At 34.3% G+C, this 18102-nt stretch overlaps 1 protein-coding gene across 1 annotated transcript in view; it reads right to left on the bottom strand.

Annotated features, from left to right (window-relative positions):
* The window catches only part of LOC136043889 (uncharacterized), a gene marked incomplete in the record, with an annotated part of 113453 nt that overhangs the window by 81438 nt on the left and 13913 nt on the right, over nucleotides 1-18102 (bottom strand). The window contains 3 exon segments of the mRNA XM_065728909.1: nucleotides 1707-1862; nucleotides 9903-10034; nucleotides 11526-11660. Coding sequence (XP_065584981.1) covers nucleotides 1707-1862; nucleotides 9903-10034; nucleotides 11526-11660 — 423 coding nt within the window.

Genomic DNA, 18102 nt, shown 5'->3' with positions numbered 1-18102 from the left:
CAAAAAAACTAAAAAGAAAAAAAAACTAAAAACTAATATAAAAACTAAAAAAGCTAAAAAACTAAAAATACTAAAAAAAAAGAAAAAAAGGAAAAAAAAAATGAAAAATAAAGGAGAACAACAAAACTAAAAAAAAACTAAAAAGAAAAAAGAAAAAAAAAAGAAAAAACTAAAAAAAAGTAAAAACCAAAAAAAAACTAAAAAGAAAAAAAGGGGAAAAATACAAAAATTAATTTCATCATATACCATTTCAAAAACGAATGCATATACAGACCGGGACACCTGAATACAAATGACGACCGGGACACAGGGAATATAAATGACGACCGGGACACAGGGACACAACTACAACGGGGACGCGGGGGAGCACAGGGGGATATATAAATGACGAAGGGGACACAGGGAATGTTCGATTAGCAATCACCATCAACAAAACTCAAGGGCAATCACTAGAATCATGAGGTATCACTAAAAAAACTAAAAAAAGGTAAAAAACTAAAAACTAAAAAAAGACCAATTCAAGAACGAATGTATATACAGACCGGGACACCGGGACACAAATGACGACCGGAACACAGGGAATATAAATGACGACCTGGACACAGGGACGCAACTACAACGGGGACGCCGGGGGGCACAGGGGGATATATAAATGACGATGGCGACACAGGGAATGGTCGATTAGCAATCACCATCAACAAAGCTCAAGGGCAATCATTAGAATCATGAGGTATAGATCTGAATACGGATTGTTTTCCCATGGACCATTATATGTTGCATGTTCAAGAGTCGGTAAACCTGACAATCTATTTATATGCACAGACAATGGGACAGCGAAGAACGTTGTATATTCGCAAGTTTTACGTAGTTAAAAACATATATATATATATATATATATATATATATATATATATATATATATATATATATATATATATATATATATATATATATATATATATATATATATATATATCACAGGTGGGACATAGGGACACAACTACAATGGCGCGTAACTAATATGGCGCGTAACGACTTACGCGCGCGGGGGGGCTTGGGGGGCGCGAAGTGCCCCCACCAACTAAGTGTTGGGGTGGCGCGAAGCGCCACCCCAACAGCTAGTATATTATATACAAAAATTGGAACGAAATGACTATATTTCTTTCCTTTTTATAAATCAAATTGTCTTAGATAGGAGTCCCAAGATGGAAAGGTAGACACTTCAATTTATTTATTCTCAAGCAGGAAATATTCTGCCACAAGATACATACAGAAATTACACAAAAGTATTTGCTCTCAAGTATTTCCCTCTTGAGGAACACTGGAACATCAACCCTAATTAAAACATGGTCAATGGTATTGTCAATTAAGACAACCCCTGTCCCACATCTTAGAGCCACGTTCAATAGTACATTTCCTCCCATCCCACATTATTTTTCATTGAGAAGGGGCAAGTATCACAAATTTTATCAAATTAATCAATATACTTACTATTTTGTGATTCTTTGAAAACCAGTTTTTATCAATGATTTAACTTAACTTCTCGCCTAGATGAAAATATGACCGACTTTCCAAAAATTATGAAAGGAGGCGACCCATTCCCATGGGGCACATCTGCGTGTTCCACATTTTGAATTTTTTTGCAATCCCTTTTAAAGAGACTGAATCACGATATGGTAAAAAAAAATGAAAAAAAATAAACATACTTTTTTAGAAGCTCCACATCTTGCACCCCTCATACTAGTTCTCCACCTATGTGGGAATAGGGAGCAATTTTCGATATTTCGCTGCTTTTCTATTAGAATGCCATCTTCGCCTTGTCGAATGGTCGTGACAGTGGGACATGTACCATAATGATTAAGCTAGAAATAAAACAATAAATATTAAGTAAAGAAAATCCAAATAATAAGAAATTTGGATCCTATAACATTCAAAATCATATTATATTGTACACTGTAATAATTTTATGGTAGCACATTGCGATTGGTTAAAAAAAGGGTAATGACCTAACAGACTTTAGCCTAGAGACCCTATATTGCTAGATGCAGAAATAATTGAAAATTGAAGACAGAAATGAGAGGCAAAAATAAGTATTTGTGCCTGGAAATATTTAATTTGCTTTTTGTTGTTGTTTTTTTTTTACCAGACAATGAGAAGCCAGGCTCAATTTACACTGATAAAATAACAAATAATAATAAAAATAACAAATAATAACAATAATAAAATAACAAATAATAAATAATAAATAATAATAAATTTTAAAAGCTTCAGAGACACCTTACATAGTTTTAAAGTATTGCCATAATAGAATAATAAAATAAGAAACTAAAGAAGAATTAACAACCACACTCGAAAGAAAAGACAAGATGTCGACAGGGTTTTCGATAAGCTTAGTGGTGTTAGCCAATCGCTTCTGATGTAACGGCAAGATATCCACAACATTGATATTAAAATCTATAAAACAGCCAATGGCAAGCCCGGTTGTAATCAATAAGCGTAGATATTGAACATAACAAAAAAACATAATGCATACTGAACATGCCAAAATAAGACAATATTCCACTTAAGAAAGGCCTAAGCAAAAAAGAAAACAAAACGAAAAAACTAATGACCAGATAAAATCAATCAGAGTTCTTAAGAGAGAAATCACTAACCAATTTAAATGTTGGCTCATTGAAGGAACTCTGGTCTTAGATGAGGCATTGATGACATTCAAGCAAACTTGTCGTTTTAGAATTTTGTTCCAGTTTTCCAGAAAATACTAATAATCCTTTTCAGTCAAATGAACATCAGCCTCTTTAGAAAAATTAAAGTAGAATTTCAAAACAAGTTCAGCCACAATTCATCAATGTCTTATCTAAGCGAAGAGTTTTTCCGAAGTGACAAAACCCATGCATTAATAGGATTATATTAACCTATGTGGTTCTTGTCCTAAATTTTTTCATTCGATATCCAAGTGTGAGACATTAAAAAATTAAGAGTTAATATCTTTGTGTGAAATACGATGATGGGTGGTTTTTAAGCGTAATTAGGAGTTAATGTTATCATTAAACACCTGGAGAAATTTCTTATAATAATTATGGATCATACCGAAAATTGTAGGGTATTACAGGCTAAGAGTTTCCTTGTAACTTGTTTACATTATCAAAATATTCACGTATCTATTAATAGTTTTTAATATTTTTTCCTAATAAGTATCGCCCTACCATCTTCAACTTCAATTTCAACTTTTTCTCTATTCAACTTAAAAAATACAAAAACAGTATTATGCCCCAACAGACAGCAGAGCTCGTAAGGCTGGGACAGCGCAAAAATATAGAAAAAAACATCAACATCTCATCGTAATAATGATTCCAGAATTTAACACGGCAAAAGACAAACAAAATAGAAAAAACTTATAAAAGAGAAGTAACAAGGATAAGTAAATAAATAAATATCGGGCAAGAGGGGCGTGGGAGGCCATCCCAGACACAGGGACAGAAAAACAAAACATACAAATAAGAAGATCAAATAATTTAATTTTCCATCATCAATGGTGAATAATCAAAAGTTTAGCAAACAATCTTTAATATCTGCTTTTTTAAATTTAGTTAAGATATTTGGGATGGATCAAACAGAATTTTATCATTCAGCTTATAATTGTTAGCAATGAAGGGTTTTGTACCTGATCGAAAACCTTGACCTTTCAGAACTTACAAAAGGAATTTGGTACATCCCAGATCTCCGACAATCTGAACGAGGAAGTAAAATTAACAGAGATTTGTCATAGAAATAATTTATAGAATTTTGGATTTGAACATGCCATATGGAAGTATTTAATGCTCGTATATCGTTTAAATCTAACAAATTTAAGAAGAGGAATAATGTTTTAGTTTCTGAATTATTTTTAAGTTTTGAAGGTCGATGTAAGAAATTTCCAAGTATTCTTATTGCCCTATTTCGTAGTACATCTAAGGGTTTTATGGGCTTCCAAAATGTATTAATATATACAACTGAGCAGTAATTCAAATAAGAAGTAATTAGAGAGTGGTAAATTAATTTTAAAATGGTCAAAGGAAAAATATTGTTCACAAGATACATCGACCCAATATTTTGAGTAAGTTTTAATCTTAAATACTCAATATGATTATGAAATAACAAAAGAGGACCAAGAAAAACTCCTAAATAACGATATGATTAGAACCTACAAACTTTTTGGTCACCAGCCTGAAGCTCCTGACAAGAAATCTCTCGAGTGGCACGTTTTGAACGACCAAAAACCATAAAATTAGTTTTTTGTAAAATTTGGTACTAGATTATTTGAAACAAACCATCGATTTACTGAGGTAACACTTATAGTCAGATTTTCGATGAATGTCAATGAATCCCTGGCTTTAACTGTTATAGCTGTATCACCTGCAAATAGAATTGCATGGCTAATATTCTCATGCAAACCTCGTGGAAGATCATTAATATAAATCAAAAATAAAAGCGGACCTAATACTGAGCCTTGGGGGACACCAATATCATTAAGACTTTTTAAATTAGTCATTTTTCCACCGACATCTACTGTGATTTTGCGTCCGCACAGGTATGATTTAATAATTTGTAATCCTTTCCCTCTTATACCGGAATTTATCATTTTGTAAAGAAGAATTTCCTGATTTAAAGTGTCAAATGCTTCTTTTATATCATAGAAAACAGTAGCCACATGGAAATCATCATCTAAACAATCATTTATTTCTAATGAAAGACAAGTGTACAAGTGGCTCAAAAATAACTCCGACAATACTCTTTAACAAATTTGTTGATTATTCATCATGTCCTACTGAATTACCATTTTTTATATTTTTGATAATCTTAGGGAATTCTGCAAAACTAACAGGGACCAGACATATGCTTGTACATTCATTGGGGGCTAAATATTCTTTATGCGACCTGTAAGGGGACAAATCTATTCCTGCTGAAACAATTGCTTGACAAACACCAGCAAAATAATCACTAAACATATTAGCAACATCTTGCGGTCCTCTAACTTCTACACCATTTGTATTAGTTAATACCTCAGAATGTGATAACTTTTTATTTTTTCAAGTTATTCTTAATTAAATTCCAAGTTTTTTGGGGAGAATCAGATTTTTAAATGAATTTTCATAATACACTCTTTCATTTTCTCTAAGAATCCTTACTAACAGACTCCTGTAGTTTTTAAAACGTATTATATTTATTTCAGTGGGATACTTCATTTTAATTTTATATAAACGATTTTTTTCATTAATAGACCTCAAAAGCGATGCGTTTACCCATGGTTTTCTTGGTGTTTGCCTCTTTCCTTTCAAATTTCTATACGGGCAAAATTTATCAAGCTTTTCAGTCAATATATTATAAAAATTATCTAAGGATTGATTTGGATCCATTTCATCAATTACTGAACTTCACCCTACGCCACCGAGTGTTTCTTTTAATTTTAACACATTTTTTTCCCCAAAGTCTCTTCGCTTTGGTGACTTCTTTTCATTATATGGGAAATATAACGAAAACTCAGCCATAAGTATGCAGTGATCAGATGAATCATCAGGAATGACATATGTACTAACAGCACTTTCAGGTGAAAAAATACTATCAATTAGTAAATATGAGGTATCAGTTATTCTGGATGATACAAGACATCTATATACATAAAAATAAGTTGTTTGTCTGTTAACTGACGTCATGTTTGTGTGTCGACTGACGTCATGTTTGTCGACTGACGAAATTACAGACCGGGACACCGGGACACAGGGAATATAAATGACGACCTGGACACAGGGACACAACTACAACGGGATACCGGGGGGCACAGGGGGATATATAAATGACGACCGGGACACAGGGAATGTTCAATTAGCAATCACCATCAACAAAGCTCAAGGGCAATCATTAGAATAATGAGGTATAGATCTGAATACGGATTGTTTTTACCATGGAAAATTATATGTCGCATGTTCAAGAGTCGGTAAACCTGAAAATCTATTTATATGCACAGGCAATGGGACAGCGAAGAATATTGTATATTCGCAAGTTTTACGTAGTTAAAAACATATATATATCTATCTATATTCACAGGTGGGACACAGGGACACAACTACAATGGCGCGTAACTAATATGGCGCGTAACGACTTACGCACGCGGGGGGGAGGGGCTTGGGGGGGCGAGAAGCGCCCCCACCAACTAGGTGTTGGGGTTGCGCGAAGTGCCACTCCAACAGCTAGTATAGGATATAATCCATGAGATAGCGGAGATTCTAAAAACCTCAAAGTGTTACTATCCAGTCTATTCTGATTAGCAGAAACAAGGCTCATTAAGTCAATGTTAAAATCTCCCATAACTAGATAAGAAGTATTAAGACTAGCTAATTTATCCAAGAATTTTCAAAACAATTCCTAAATTCTATCTGACTAGCTGACGGACTATGGTAAATAACAACGATTAGAATCTTCTCATTATTTGAAAAAAAAACATTCAACAACACAAGATTCAAATAACATTTCAATATTCATCGGCAAAAAATCTAGTCTTGCACGGGCTGGTATACAACTTTTAATTAAAACACCAATACCACCTTTCTTTTGCATACTCCTCCCAACATGAAACAATTGATAACCATCAACATGGAGACTTTCAATTGAAAACTCATCTAAAAAAGTTTCACATAAACCGAATATGTCCGTATCAGATGTCGATAGAAAAGTGTCAATTGTATTCCCTTGCAGTCCTCCAGCCCCGGCAATTCCAAAACGATATCCTCCTTGTTCTAGAATTTTTCTTTGCCAATCCATTCAAAAATAAATATTGATTTTTTGGTATATCTAAAATGCTGCTATTATCTTCATTATCACTAGCTGCAATATTTTGGAAAACTAAATGAAACAAAAGAGAATCTCGCTCAAATTCTTTTAACCTTGATGATGGAATTCCATCACTATCTCTATCCATTATCAAATATTACCACCATATCAAGAATAGCCACACCACGACCCATGCGCCCAACAAACAAAAATAAAAGGTAACAGACACAGAAACAACTAAGAAAAGAAAAAAGAAATGTCTTCATTCTAAGGCAAATTCTTTCAATATTCTACCGCTATTCATAAAGACCTCTATGTGCTTCAAAACAAACAGTTAAAAAAGATAATTAAAGAGGAAGAATAGAAATAAATATATAGAGCAACAAAAATTAGTGAGAAGATAATAAAAAACAGATAAATACGAGACAAAACATGATTAAACGCTTCGTACTTGTATATTTTGAAACATACTAAAAGGGAGCTTTACTATTAGACGGCATGATTTTATTTCACTGAAACATCTCTTGGAAAACTATGATGTACATGTCCTCGGGCGTTCAGAAAGTCGTCAACCTCTGGTATGCTGTCACTAAATGAATATTTTGTAATTGAGCCGTCAGGTTTTTTCACAAACAAGTTTATCTGAATCCCCTTTGATATCCATGCCTCATATCTAGGAATCTTACGCAATTTATCCCGTTTCGCCAAAATCAGCTCACGTATTTTACGAATTTCGGCTGGCATATCATCACTAATAAACAAGTTGCTACTATTTCCATGAAATGTCTTGTCCTTAAGCTTGCTGGTATTTTTTATAATAGAAAACTTGTCGTCTTTATTTAGTGTCACCTTTAAGAATTTACGATTTCTGTCATATTGCGAGATTATAAAATTTACTTGAGGCAATTCTAATCCATGGCGAACAACTTCTGTGAATAAAGCTTTAGCGTTATGAATATCCTCGCAAACTGCATTCAATATGATGATATTATTTTCTAACTTGGCGGCTTCCAATTTCACAATCTGACACATCGAACCTTCATTTTTTCTTTTTAACTTTGTTAATTCATCAGTATAAGTTTTTAATTGCAAATTGAGGCAAGGCGTATCATCTTCAATTTTTCCAATTTTCAATTCACTATAAACCATCTTATTTTTAAGAAGCGAATGTTCTTTGTCCAGATCACATAAAAAATTTAGTTTTTTTAACTGAAAGTAAGGAGCGAAATTAAAACTTAAAACGAACAGATATTACTCCGTATAAGAAATGGGTTGTCCCCTCCGCAATCCCTCGCTCTTTACGCTAAAGCTTTTAATTGTTTTAAAAAGCAGAATTGTGGCAAAGAGTCAAACTTTAGCGTAAAGAGCGAAGGATTGTGAAGGGGACAACCCATTTCATATACGGAGTAATTTCTGTTCGTTTTAAGTTTTAGTGTCGCTCCTTACTTTCAGTTAAAAAAACCAGTTTTTTTATGTAATTTCTGAACGTTTTTTGAATTAATGCATGTTTGATTTTGGCTCTCTACACATACATTATTAAAATGAAATTTGCATATTAATTCCTTTTTAGGCTAAATGGCTTTCTCTTAGTTTTGATTAGACGATTTTGAGAAATAAGGGGTGGGGAAGGAGACCTAGTTGCCCTGCAGTTTTTTGGTTACATAAAAAGGCAACTATAAATTTGAATTTTTAACGAATATTTTTATTAGTAAAAAATATACGTAACTTAAGAATTAACTTACGTAACAAACTTTTATATTCTTAAATTTGTATTATGTATATGAGGGGGTTTGTACCCTCGCTAATACCTCGCTCTTTACACTAAATCGTAAGTTTTGTCCCAATTCTTTAAGAATGACCCCTGAATCAGAAAGGCCGTAGAATAAATAGTTGAAATTACTAAAAATACTATAGCATAAAGAGCGAGGTATTTATCTCCTCCTAAATACCTCGCACTTTATGCTAAAGTAGTTTTAGAGCCCCTCATATACGTAATAATCTCTGTTCGTTTTAAGTTTCAATGCTACTCCTTACTTTCAATTAAAAAAACTTTTCCATGTATATTTTTTCATTGTTTTTTATAGTAGTTTTAGAAAATCCTGCATCCTTTTCATTGAATTTCTGTTCCCCCATGACATATTTCTCCAAGGAAAGATCGTCCCACATAGGCCCCTCCCCTCAACCCCACCCCCAATATGCAAAGACTGCACCAAATGCTGCACCAAAACCAAGAAGAGTTGGAGGGTGATTAATAAATTCTCAAGGTGAATTCTCAAGGTGCCGGCATTAAAAATGCATTTCAAGAATTTGGGTATTCCCTGAGTGGCACTAATTATAAGACTTTTCCCCTGTATTGGAACAAAAAGAATAAATAATTTGTAGCATCACACTGCTACAAACTGAAAAAAAAATTGTCATATGAATGACAAAATACAAAAAATTGTGAAAAAGAAAAAAATAAGGATAATTCTAGCCAGTGAAAAAGAAAGAATGAATGTGCAGATATATCGGCCGATACCTCCGCTCGAACGTTGTCACTGCACGAAAGTAAATAAAGAGTAAAAAATATACGAAGTCCTAATGAAAAAAAAACGTAAAAAAACAAACATTACGTTAAAAGACTTTTGGACTGTACCCTCTTTGACTTTCGGACTATTTTGTACAAAAAGTATGTCCCAAAATTTGATCAGAAGCATTCGGGGAAGAAATCGTGCAGAAGGGGACTTTTTGCCGTCTGACCACTTTTCACGCTCAGAAGGAAAGCTAGAACTTTTGATTCAAATTGAAATTAGACCTTCTCTAAGCAATGGCTGTCCATACCCGGCATAATTTGATCAGAAGCATTTGGGGAAAAAATCGTTCCTATGAAGGTGTAGTCGCATTTGTGGTGATTAATAAATCTTTATAAGTACAAATAGAAACTGAAGAAACATATGCGGTACAAAAGTCACGGGTGGAGATCAAAATATTCTTATAAACATAAAAAATAAATACACAAAATTAGATTGTACTGCACGCCAAGGGAGATGATCAGTCTTTCACCCCGCAAGTTTGTACTAAAACTTACATTTTTGAGCAGTAAATGAACACCTTACCTCGGTATCTTCAACAACTGTTGCTGCTTCAGAAGGAGCTTCGAACTGACTGAACTGCAATAAACCAGCTACAGCCCGCTTCAAGTTTTTAGCAAATGAGGAATCTCTCGAATCAACTGCTATATCGGTTATCTAAAAAAAATATGAGTCTTTAGTATATTCATTGCGATTCAAATGACTAATTTTGACAGTGGGAATCTTTGACTAGTCTTTGAAAAGGCTGGAAACGCTTATTCACCATCAACGATTGATAATGATATTATTACCACTAATTCTTATATAATAGATCCTTATATATTTAATATTCATGTTCGCTATGCAAGCTTTTGCTGTTATATTTCTGAAGTCGTTGGGTTTTAGTATTTTCAAAGTAAAAGATCAATTTTACTAGCATGCACTAGCCATGACTGCGCTTTATCCACCTAACTGATCGCAATTTTAAAATTTATTTTGCGTTTTTTTTCCAGATTAAGAAATGCGTTGCAAATCAGTTGAAAATCGGTTCATCATCGTAGAAAAGAAAAAAATTTCCTATTTCTTAACAATTTTATTCTATTTAAAAAAAATTTTTAAATTGTTGTGTTAGAAAAGATATAATGTTATATAATAAGCGTGGTTCAGTGAATAGATAGGTCTTAGAGCAATGAATTCCCTGTCACACAATCAAAAATATATTCCCTGTGATTCAAAAGGAATATGCACCTTAAACTAGACCCCTTCCCAGGACAAAGGAATGTCAAACCGTAAAAATATAAAATACACCTTCGGAAATCTACACCAACCTCTATATAAGTGGGCGTACGGAGAGGAGGGGGCAGTGGAAGGGCAGCTATACCCCTAGAACTTTAAATTTATGCTAGATATGGCTGAAAAAGCAGATGTTTGAGAAATTAGATGGTTGAAAAAGCAGTGGAAAAATTTGATGGTAAGAAAAGTAGTTTATAAAAGGTATATGGTTGAGAAAGCTGGAAATAAACAGAAATGTCCAAACATCGGCTCCAATATCGGTATTATACCACAATACGCACAAATTTTGATTTTACTATAGCACCGAAAATTGTTGTTTAGCACGCAAAATGGGCAATTTTAACACTTTAGGAACTAACTATTGTGGTAACTCTGTACACATCACTACCTCATGTCATATCAAATAAATGTGATGGAAAGATGAAGTCTAAGGTTTTAACAAGTTTGACAGTATTCTCTAATCAATGGATATTCAAAACTGTTTTTCAGAAGGTAATTACGGCTGAACCCCCTAGACATGAACCTATGTGCGCCCATGTCTGTTTAAATTTGTTGCATAGATTTTTGTTTCATTTATGCATTTTATATATTGCCATCTCTTTATATTTGTTGGGTGTTAGCATAATTACTCCATTACTCTTTGCTAGATTTACCCATCACTAAATTTATTTTTTGAATTTCTGAAAAATACTATTTTCCTGGGAAGTTTCTTTGGCGATGAAACGCATTATAACTATCCTCTTTTTTCATAAGCTCTACAGAGCTTAAATCATCAGGGAAAATTCCAATCATAACTTGATAATACACTTCATTGCAATAGATTAGGAACAAACAACTTAATTCCCAACTTGAGAGAGAATACAAAACAAGACTTACCTTCGAGCCTTCATATTTCAAAAAGAATGGTAAGCCAAGTTGCTGATTAAGGACTGGTGAATCAATGGCGTTCATCTTAGGATATGCTTCCCATCCGATCTTTCCATTATAAACAGACGTAGACACATCTTTCAACTAAGTAAATACAAGGTATTATAGTCATATGCTGTTGAAGGCGTTTAAAATAAATTAAATATAAAAAAGACAGATATAACGTAAATACTACTATAAAGACTTTGATAGGTCCTGCTTCCTTGGCACTTAAGAGAGTAGATATTGGTGCGAGTTTCAAAAAAATCACCAGCACCATCTGGAATTCGCCAATTTTTGGCATTTTTTTTTTTTAAACTTTGTAAGTGTAGTCTTTTTAAGTAGGCGCGTTCAGACATTTATTGGTACACTAACTCTTCCAATTATGCTAATTATACTAATTTTGTTTTATAATTGCACTAATAAAATTGCAAAGAAACGCCAAACGCTAGATGACATTGGTGATTTTCTCGACGCTACTGCCAGATTTTACTTTTATAAGTTACCTCTTTGGAATGAACTAAAAGTTTTCTCTGGTTTTAAGGATGATTTTTGATCCGAGGCAATAAAATTATTTTATTAGATTTAATTTTAACTCATTTTCAACTACCTTGTCACCTGCCTCCAGCAGCGTTTTAAAACTTGACTAAATAAATACGTACTAAGCACATTCTGCGTTTGGTAATATGCGTCATGTACTAGGTATTTTATACAACTCCACTCCTGTATTAGTGTTTTGAACAGACTATATAAACTATGTTTTTGAAGCAAGGCTACATAGGCGCAGATTGTGCATATTTGGCGTTTCAAATAGTCAGACTACAGTTTTAGTCGTCCAAGCCGAGTGGTTGGTGCGCTGGATTTGGCATCCTTTGTCCGAAGGGTGAGGGTTCGAATCCTAGTGTATTCAAGTATTCGGTTTGAGACAGGGGTCTGTGGCGTGACTCTAAAAGCTCAGCCAGAGTCGAACCAGCTCTAAATGGGTACCTGGAGAAATCTGGGGAAGGTAAGCAGGATGGGTGTGCGAAAGCACAAGATGGCTTGCACTTCCTGGCTGAAGGGCCTTGAGACGGAGATCAGCAACGCCGATTTGGACTTTAAGGCTCTAAAGGTGCCGTATCCTTTACCGTTTTTTTTTTTCTTACTACAACATTAGCGTTTTGTTACCAACCTACATACCTATTTTAACCGGCCTGCTATGTTTATTCTTTTGAAAACAAGACTAGTTAGGCGTAAATAGTGCATACTCAGTATTTTATGTTACCTAACTTCTATATTAGTGTTATGAACAGACAATATACTTCAGGTTTTTACAGTAAGAATATAAAGGCACAGATTGTGCATATTTAGTGTTTTAAATATCCAGACTACAACATCAGCGTATTGTGTTACCTATTTACATACTTATTGTCTCTAGCCTACTGGGTTTAGCGTTCTAATTGCAAGATTAGTTAGGTGCGATTGTTATATATCTACATCTGCGATATCACACAACCATCAAACAGTTCGTGGTAACGAACTGTAGTAAGGAGCGACCCGGCTCAATAGTAACTGAAACTCTAAAAAATGTTCAAAATTTAAAAAGATAAAACTTAAAAAATTAAAAAATGTTCAATAGTTACATCAAAGGAATCGCATTTTAATGCTGATTTTAAATATATAAGTTTCATCAAGATCATCAACCATCAAAAGTTACGAGCCTGAGAAAATTTGCCTCATTTTTGAAAATAGGGGGAATACACCCCCTAAAAGTCATACAATCTTAACGACAATCACACCGTCAGATTCGGCTATCAGAGAACCTTCTTGTAGAAGTTTCAAGCTCCTATCTACAAAACCGTGGAATTTCGCATTTTTTGCCAGAAGACAGATCACGGAAGCGTGATTATTTATTTATTTTTTTGTTGTTTTTTTCCCCAGGGGTGATCGTATCGACTGAGTGGTCCCAAGATGATGCGAGAGGACTCATTCTAACTGAAATTGAAAGTTCTAGTGCCTTTTTTAAGTGACCAAAAAATTGTAGGACACCTAGGCCCCCTCCCACGCTCATTTTTTCCCCAAAGTCACCAGATCAAAATTCTGAGATAGCCATTTTATTCACCATAGTCGAAAACCCTAAGAACTATATCTTTGTTTTCCCAAAGTCAACAGATCAAAATTCTGAGATAGCCATTTTATTCAGCGTAGTCGAAAATCCTTATAACTATGTCATTGGGGATGACTTGCAGCCCCTCCCACGGGGACTGCGGGGGAGGGGCTGCAAGTTACAAACTTTGACCTGTGTTTACATATAGTAATGGTTACTGGGAAGTGTACAGACGTTTTCAGGGGGATTTTTTTGGTTTAGGGGGGAGAGTTGAGGGGGGAGTGGGAGGATATTTCCATGAAGAAACTTCTCATGGAGGAAGAGAATTTCAACGAAGGGGGCGCAGGATCTTCTAGCATTATTTGAAAAAAAAGCAATGAAAAAAATAAATATGAAAAGTTTTTTTTCTGCTGAAAGTAAGGAGCAGCATTAAAACTTAAAACGAACAAAAATTATTACGCATATGAGGGGTTTACCTCCTCGTTATACCTCACTCTTTACGCTAAAATATTTTTAGTAATTTCATTTATTTATTCTACGGCCTTTGTGATTCAAAGGTCATTCTTAAGGAATTGGGACACAATCTAAGATTTAGTGTAAAGAGCGAGGTATAGACGAGGGTTGAAGCTCCTCATGTACGCAATAAAAACATACGAATATAGAAGTTCGTTACGCAAGTTAATTCGTAAGTTACGTATATTCTTTACCAATGAAAACGTTTGTAAAAAATTAAAAGTTCTAGTTGTTTTTTCAAGTAATCAAAACTTGGAGGGCAGCTAGGCCTCCTCCCTCGCCTCTTTTTCCTCAAAATCTTCCGATTAATTGTAATTAATTAATATACAAATATAGTTTTAATTATTTATGTGCGGAGAGCCAAGATCAAAACATGCATTAATTCAAAAACGTCCAGAAATTAAATAAAAAAAAAAACAAGTTTTTTTAAACGAAAGTAAGAAGCAACATTAAAAATTAAAACGAACAGAAATTACTCCGTATATGAAAGGAATTTTCCATCCTCAACGCCTCGCTCTTTACGCTATAATTTGACTCTTTCTCTTAACTCTATTTTTAAAACAGTAAGCAACTTTAGCGTAAAGAGCGGGGCGTCGAGGATTAAAAGCCCCTTTCGTATACAGAGTAATTTCTGTTCGTTTTAAGTTTTAATGTTGCTCCTTACTTTCATTTAAAAAAACTTGTTTTTTTTTATATTTAATAATGAGTCAAGACTCAGGCCACAAAGGGCCATTTTCTCTATATACTAAGCTTCAGAAGAGACCTGTTGAAATTGTGGCCTATATATATATTTTTTAATAATGACTCTTGACTCATTATTAAAAAAAAAACATACGAATATAGAAGTTCGTTACGTAAGTTAATTCGTAAGTTAAGTATATTTTTTACCAATGAAAAATTTAAATTTCTAGTTGCTTTTTTAAGTAATCAAAAACTCGGAGGGCAACTAGGCCTCCTCCTTCACTTCTTTTTTCTCAAAACCTTCCGATTAATTGCAATTGATTAATATGCAAATTTCGTTTTAATTATTTATGTGCGGAGAGCCAAGATCAAAACATGCATTAATTCAAAGACGTCCAGAAATTAAATAAAAAAACAAGTTTTTATAGCGGAAAGTAAGGAGCGACATTAAAACTCAAAACGAACAGAAATTACTCCGTATATGAAAGGAGCTTTTCCTCCTCAACGCCCCGCTCTTTACGCTAAAGTTTCTTCCTGTTTTGAAAAGTAGAGTTAAGAAAAAGGGTCAAATTTTAGCGTAAAGAGCGAGGGATTCCGGAGGGGGTAGCCCTCTTCCAAATACGGACTAATTCCGGTTCGTTTTTGATTATTGGCGTTGCTCCTTACTGTCAGTTGAAAAAAAACTTATTTTTTTCATTTCATTTCCCAACTGGGGAAAATTTTACCCGGAAATTTTTCTCCCCATGGAAAATCCACATTTTTGCTGAAAGGAGCTTAAAACCTCTACAATTGGGCTCTCTGGTATGCTGAATCTAATGGTGAAATTTTCATCAAGATCACTTGAATTTCTGAGAGTGTTTCTTTGTTTTTTCGAAAATCCGGCAAATTTTCTCTGTCTCGTAATTTTTTATATGTAACACTCAAAAATTTTACATACTTGGAATCAGCATAAAAAGCCAATTCTTTTTATATTTATGCTATTATGAGAATTCCTTTTGTTAGTTTTGGTTACTATTGGGCCGAATTTTGCCTTACTCACAGTTCGTTACCACTAACTGTTTGATCTCGCTTCATTAGCCAGATTTATGTTTCACCGGAAGACATATCATTACGCGTGAGAATATTCGTTTTTGTATTTGAGTTTAAAGGTTTGTTTCTCTCGCAGGCAAGATTATGTCTAAGACGAACAAAATTTTTCTGTTTGTGCTGTGGGAATAATACAACATTAGCATTCTTTTTTATTTTTTTCCTCCTAAGAAGACCTGATAATTTTGCTTCTAGACTTGCCGGCAATGGCATCACTAGGTCGTCTTCATGCAACAAAACTAAGTACCCTTTCTCTCTGACAAGAGGTGGAAGAATATCTACAGAGAGAGGGGCATGCATAATAACTCCTTAGAAATTGTAGTTTCCCAACGCGGGTTCGATACACAGCCCATCCTCCGTCACAAAAAACAGTTCAGATAATAAATACTATAGAATTTCGATCGCAGATAATGCGAACATGAACCAAGAAACTGGTCAAGCAACTTCTTTATACCAGACAATTAACTTTGGCTTGATTGGAAAAGAAATTGTACCTAAATCTTATTTAAGTTTTTAGTTGGTATTTTATTTTGGTTTGGTTTAGTTAGGTTAGTATAATATATGCTATGCTTTACCCCTCCCCCTTTCTAATGTTCAAATATATAGTCCAAATTTGTTTCTAAACTATTATATTTTCATCATATTTTGTTTGATTTGATTAGCATTAATCGAAGTTCACTTCCCGAGTGTTTACTGTATAACCGATAGGTACTCAAAAAACTAACAGCCAAATCTTTTTGTTGCAGCTACTCACGTTGAAGGCGTTTTGTGGGGACTTGGGACGGGGCTCATTTGATAGTCCCTTTGCTAAAGACTGAAAGTAATTTGGTAGCAACCATCCTGCCTCCCGTGGCCATTACTGCTACTTTAAAAAATTTACATTAATTGCTTTATGACCTTCGAAATAACCTTCTGGTTTTACCTTCTGGTAATATCTTCTGGTTTGTAGAAGCATGTTTGTTGATACAATCAATCCTAACAAGTTAAGTAAATTACTAATGTGGTGATCCATGATGCACCACAGAGCACCGTTTTTTTTTCACGTAGAAAGATTTAACGTCTTCTGTCCTATTCTAACTTTAGTGTCTCGTATTTTTCTTTTTTTGTGCTTGATGTTTTGTATTTTTACTTCGCACTTTTTTCTTCTTGTTCCTTGCAATGACTCCATTTTGAAGAGTGATGGCTAGAAAAAGAAATCTATATATATAAAAATAAGTTGTATGTTTGTTTGTTTTTGCGCATATGACGTCATTATAAGTATATAACGCTTTGTATATGACGTCATAAAAATAAGTTGTATATTTGTTTTTTGTACGCATATGACGTCATTATAAGTATATAAGGCTTTGTATATGACGTCATAAAAATAAGCTGTATGTTTGTTTGTTTGTACGCATATGACGTCAACATAAGTATATAAGGCTTTGTATATGACGCCATTATAAGTATATAAGGGGGCGATTCAAAGAGAAATTTCAGTATAAATCCTACAATGGCAGAAGAAACAGCCGAGGAAGCAGGTCAAAGAGATAATGCCAAAAGGCTTGCGGCTAAAATAGAAAGTAACAAAAGAAAGCGTGCCGAGGAATCACAAGAACAACATGAAAACAGGCTTGCAGCTCAAAGCGAAATTACCAAAAAAATCGTGCCAAGGAATCACAAGAGCAACGTGAAAACAGACTTGCGGCTCAAAGAGAAATTACCAAAGGAAAGCGTGCCAAGGAATCACAAGAGCAACGTGAAAACAGGCTTGCGGCTCAAAGAGAAATTACTGAAAAAAATCATGCCGAGGAATCACAAGAGCAACGTGAAAATTATCGCCTGGCATTCAGGTACAGCCCAGTCGATGATTATAGCTTGAGTAGATGTTATCAAATCGGGGCTATGTCTAAAATTTGTCCCTATTGCAAGACCTTGAAATTTAATGGTGAAACAATGGGAATGTGTTGCGCCTCAGGAAAAGTTAAACTTCCTCAACTGTCTGCACAACCAGAGCAATTGAAGACTTTATGACGTTACAGACCGCCTGGCATTCAGGTACAGCCCAGTCGATGATTATAGCTTGAGTAGATGTGATCAAATTGGGACTACGTCTAACATTTGTCCCTATTGCAAGGCCTTGAAATTTAATGGTGAAAAAATGGGAATGTGTTGCACCTCAGGAAAAGTTAAACTTCCTCA

This window comes from Artemia franciscana, chromosome 2 (genome assembly GCF_032884065.1).
Source record: "Artemia franciscana chromosome 2, ASM3288406v1, whole genome shotgun sequence".
In the NCBI taxonomy this organism is placed as follows: domain Eukaryota; kingdom Metazoa; phylum Arthropoda; class Branchiopoda; order Anostraca; family Artemiidae; genus Artemia; species Artemia franciscana.
Note: the sequence above shows the minus strand (reverse complement) of the source record. Positions and strands in the feature narration are given on the sequence as shown.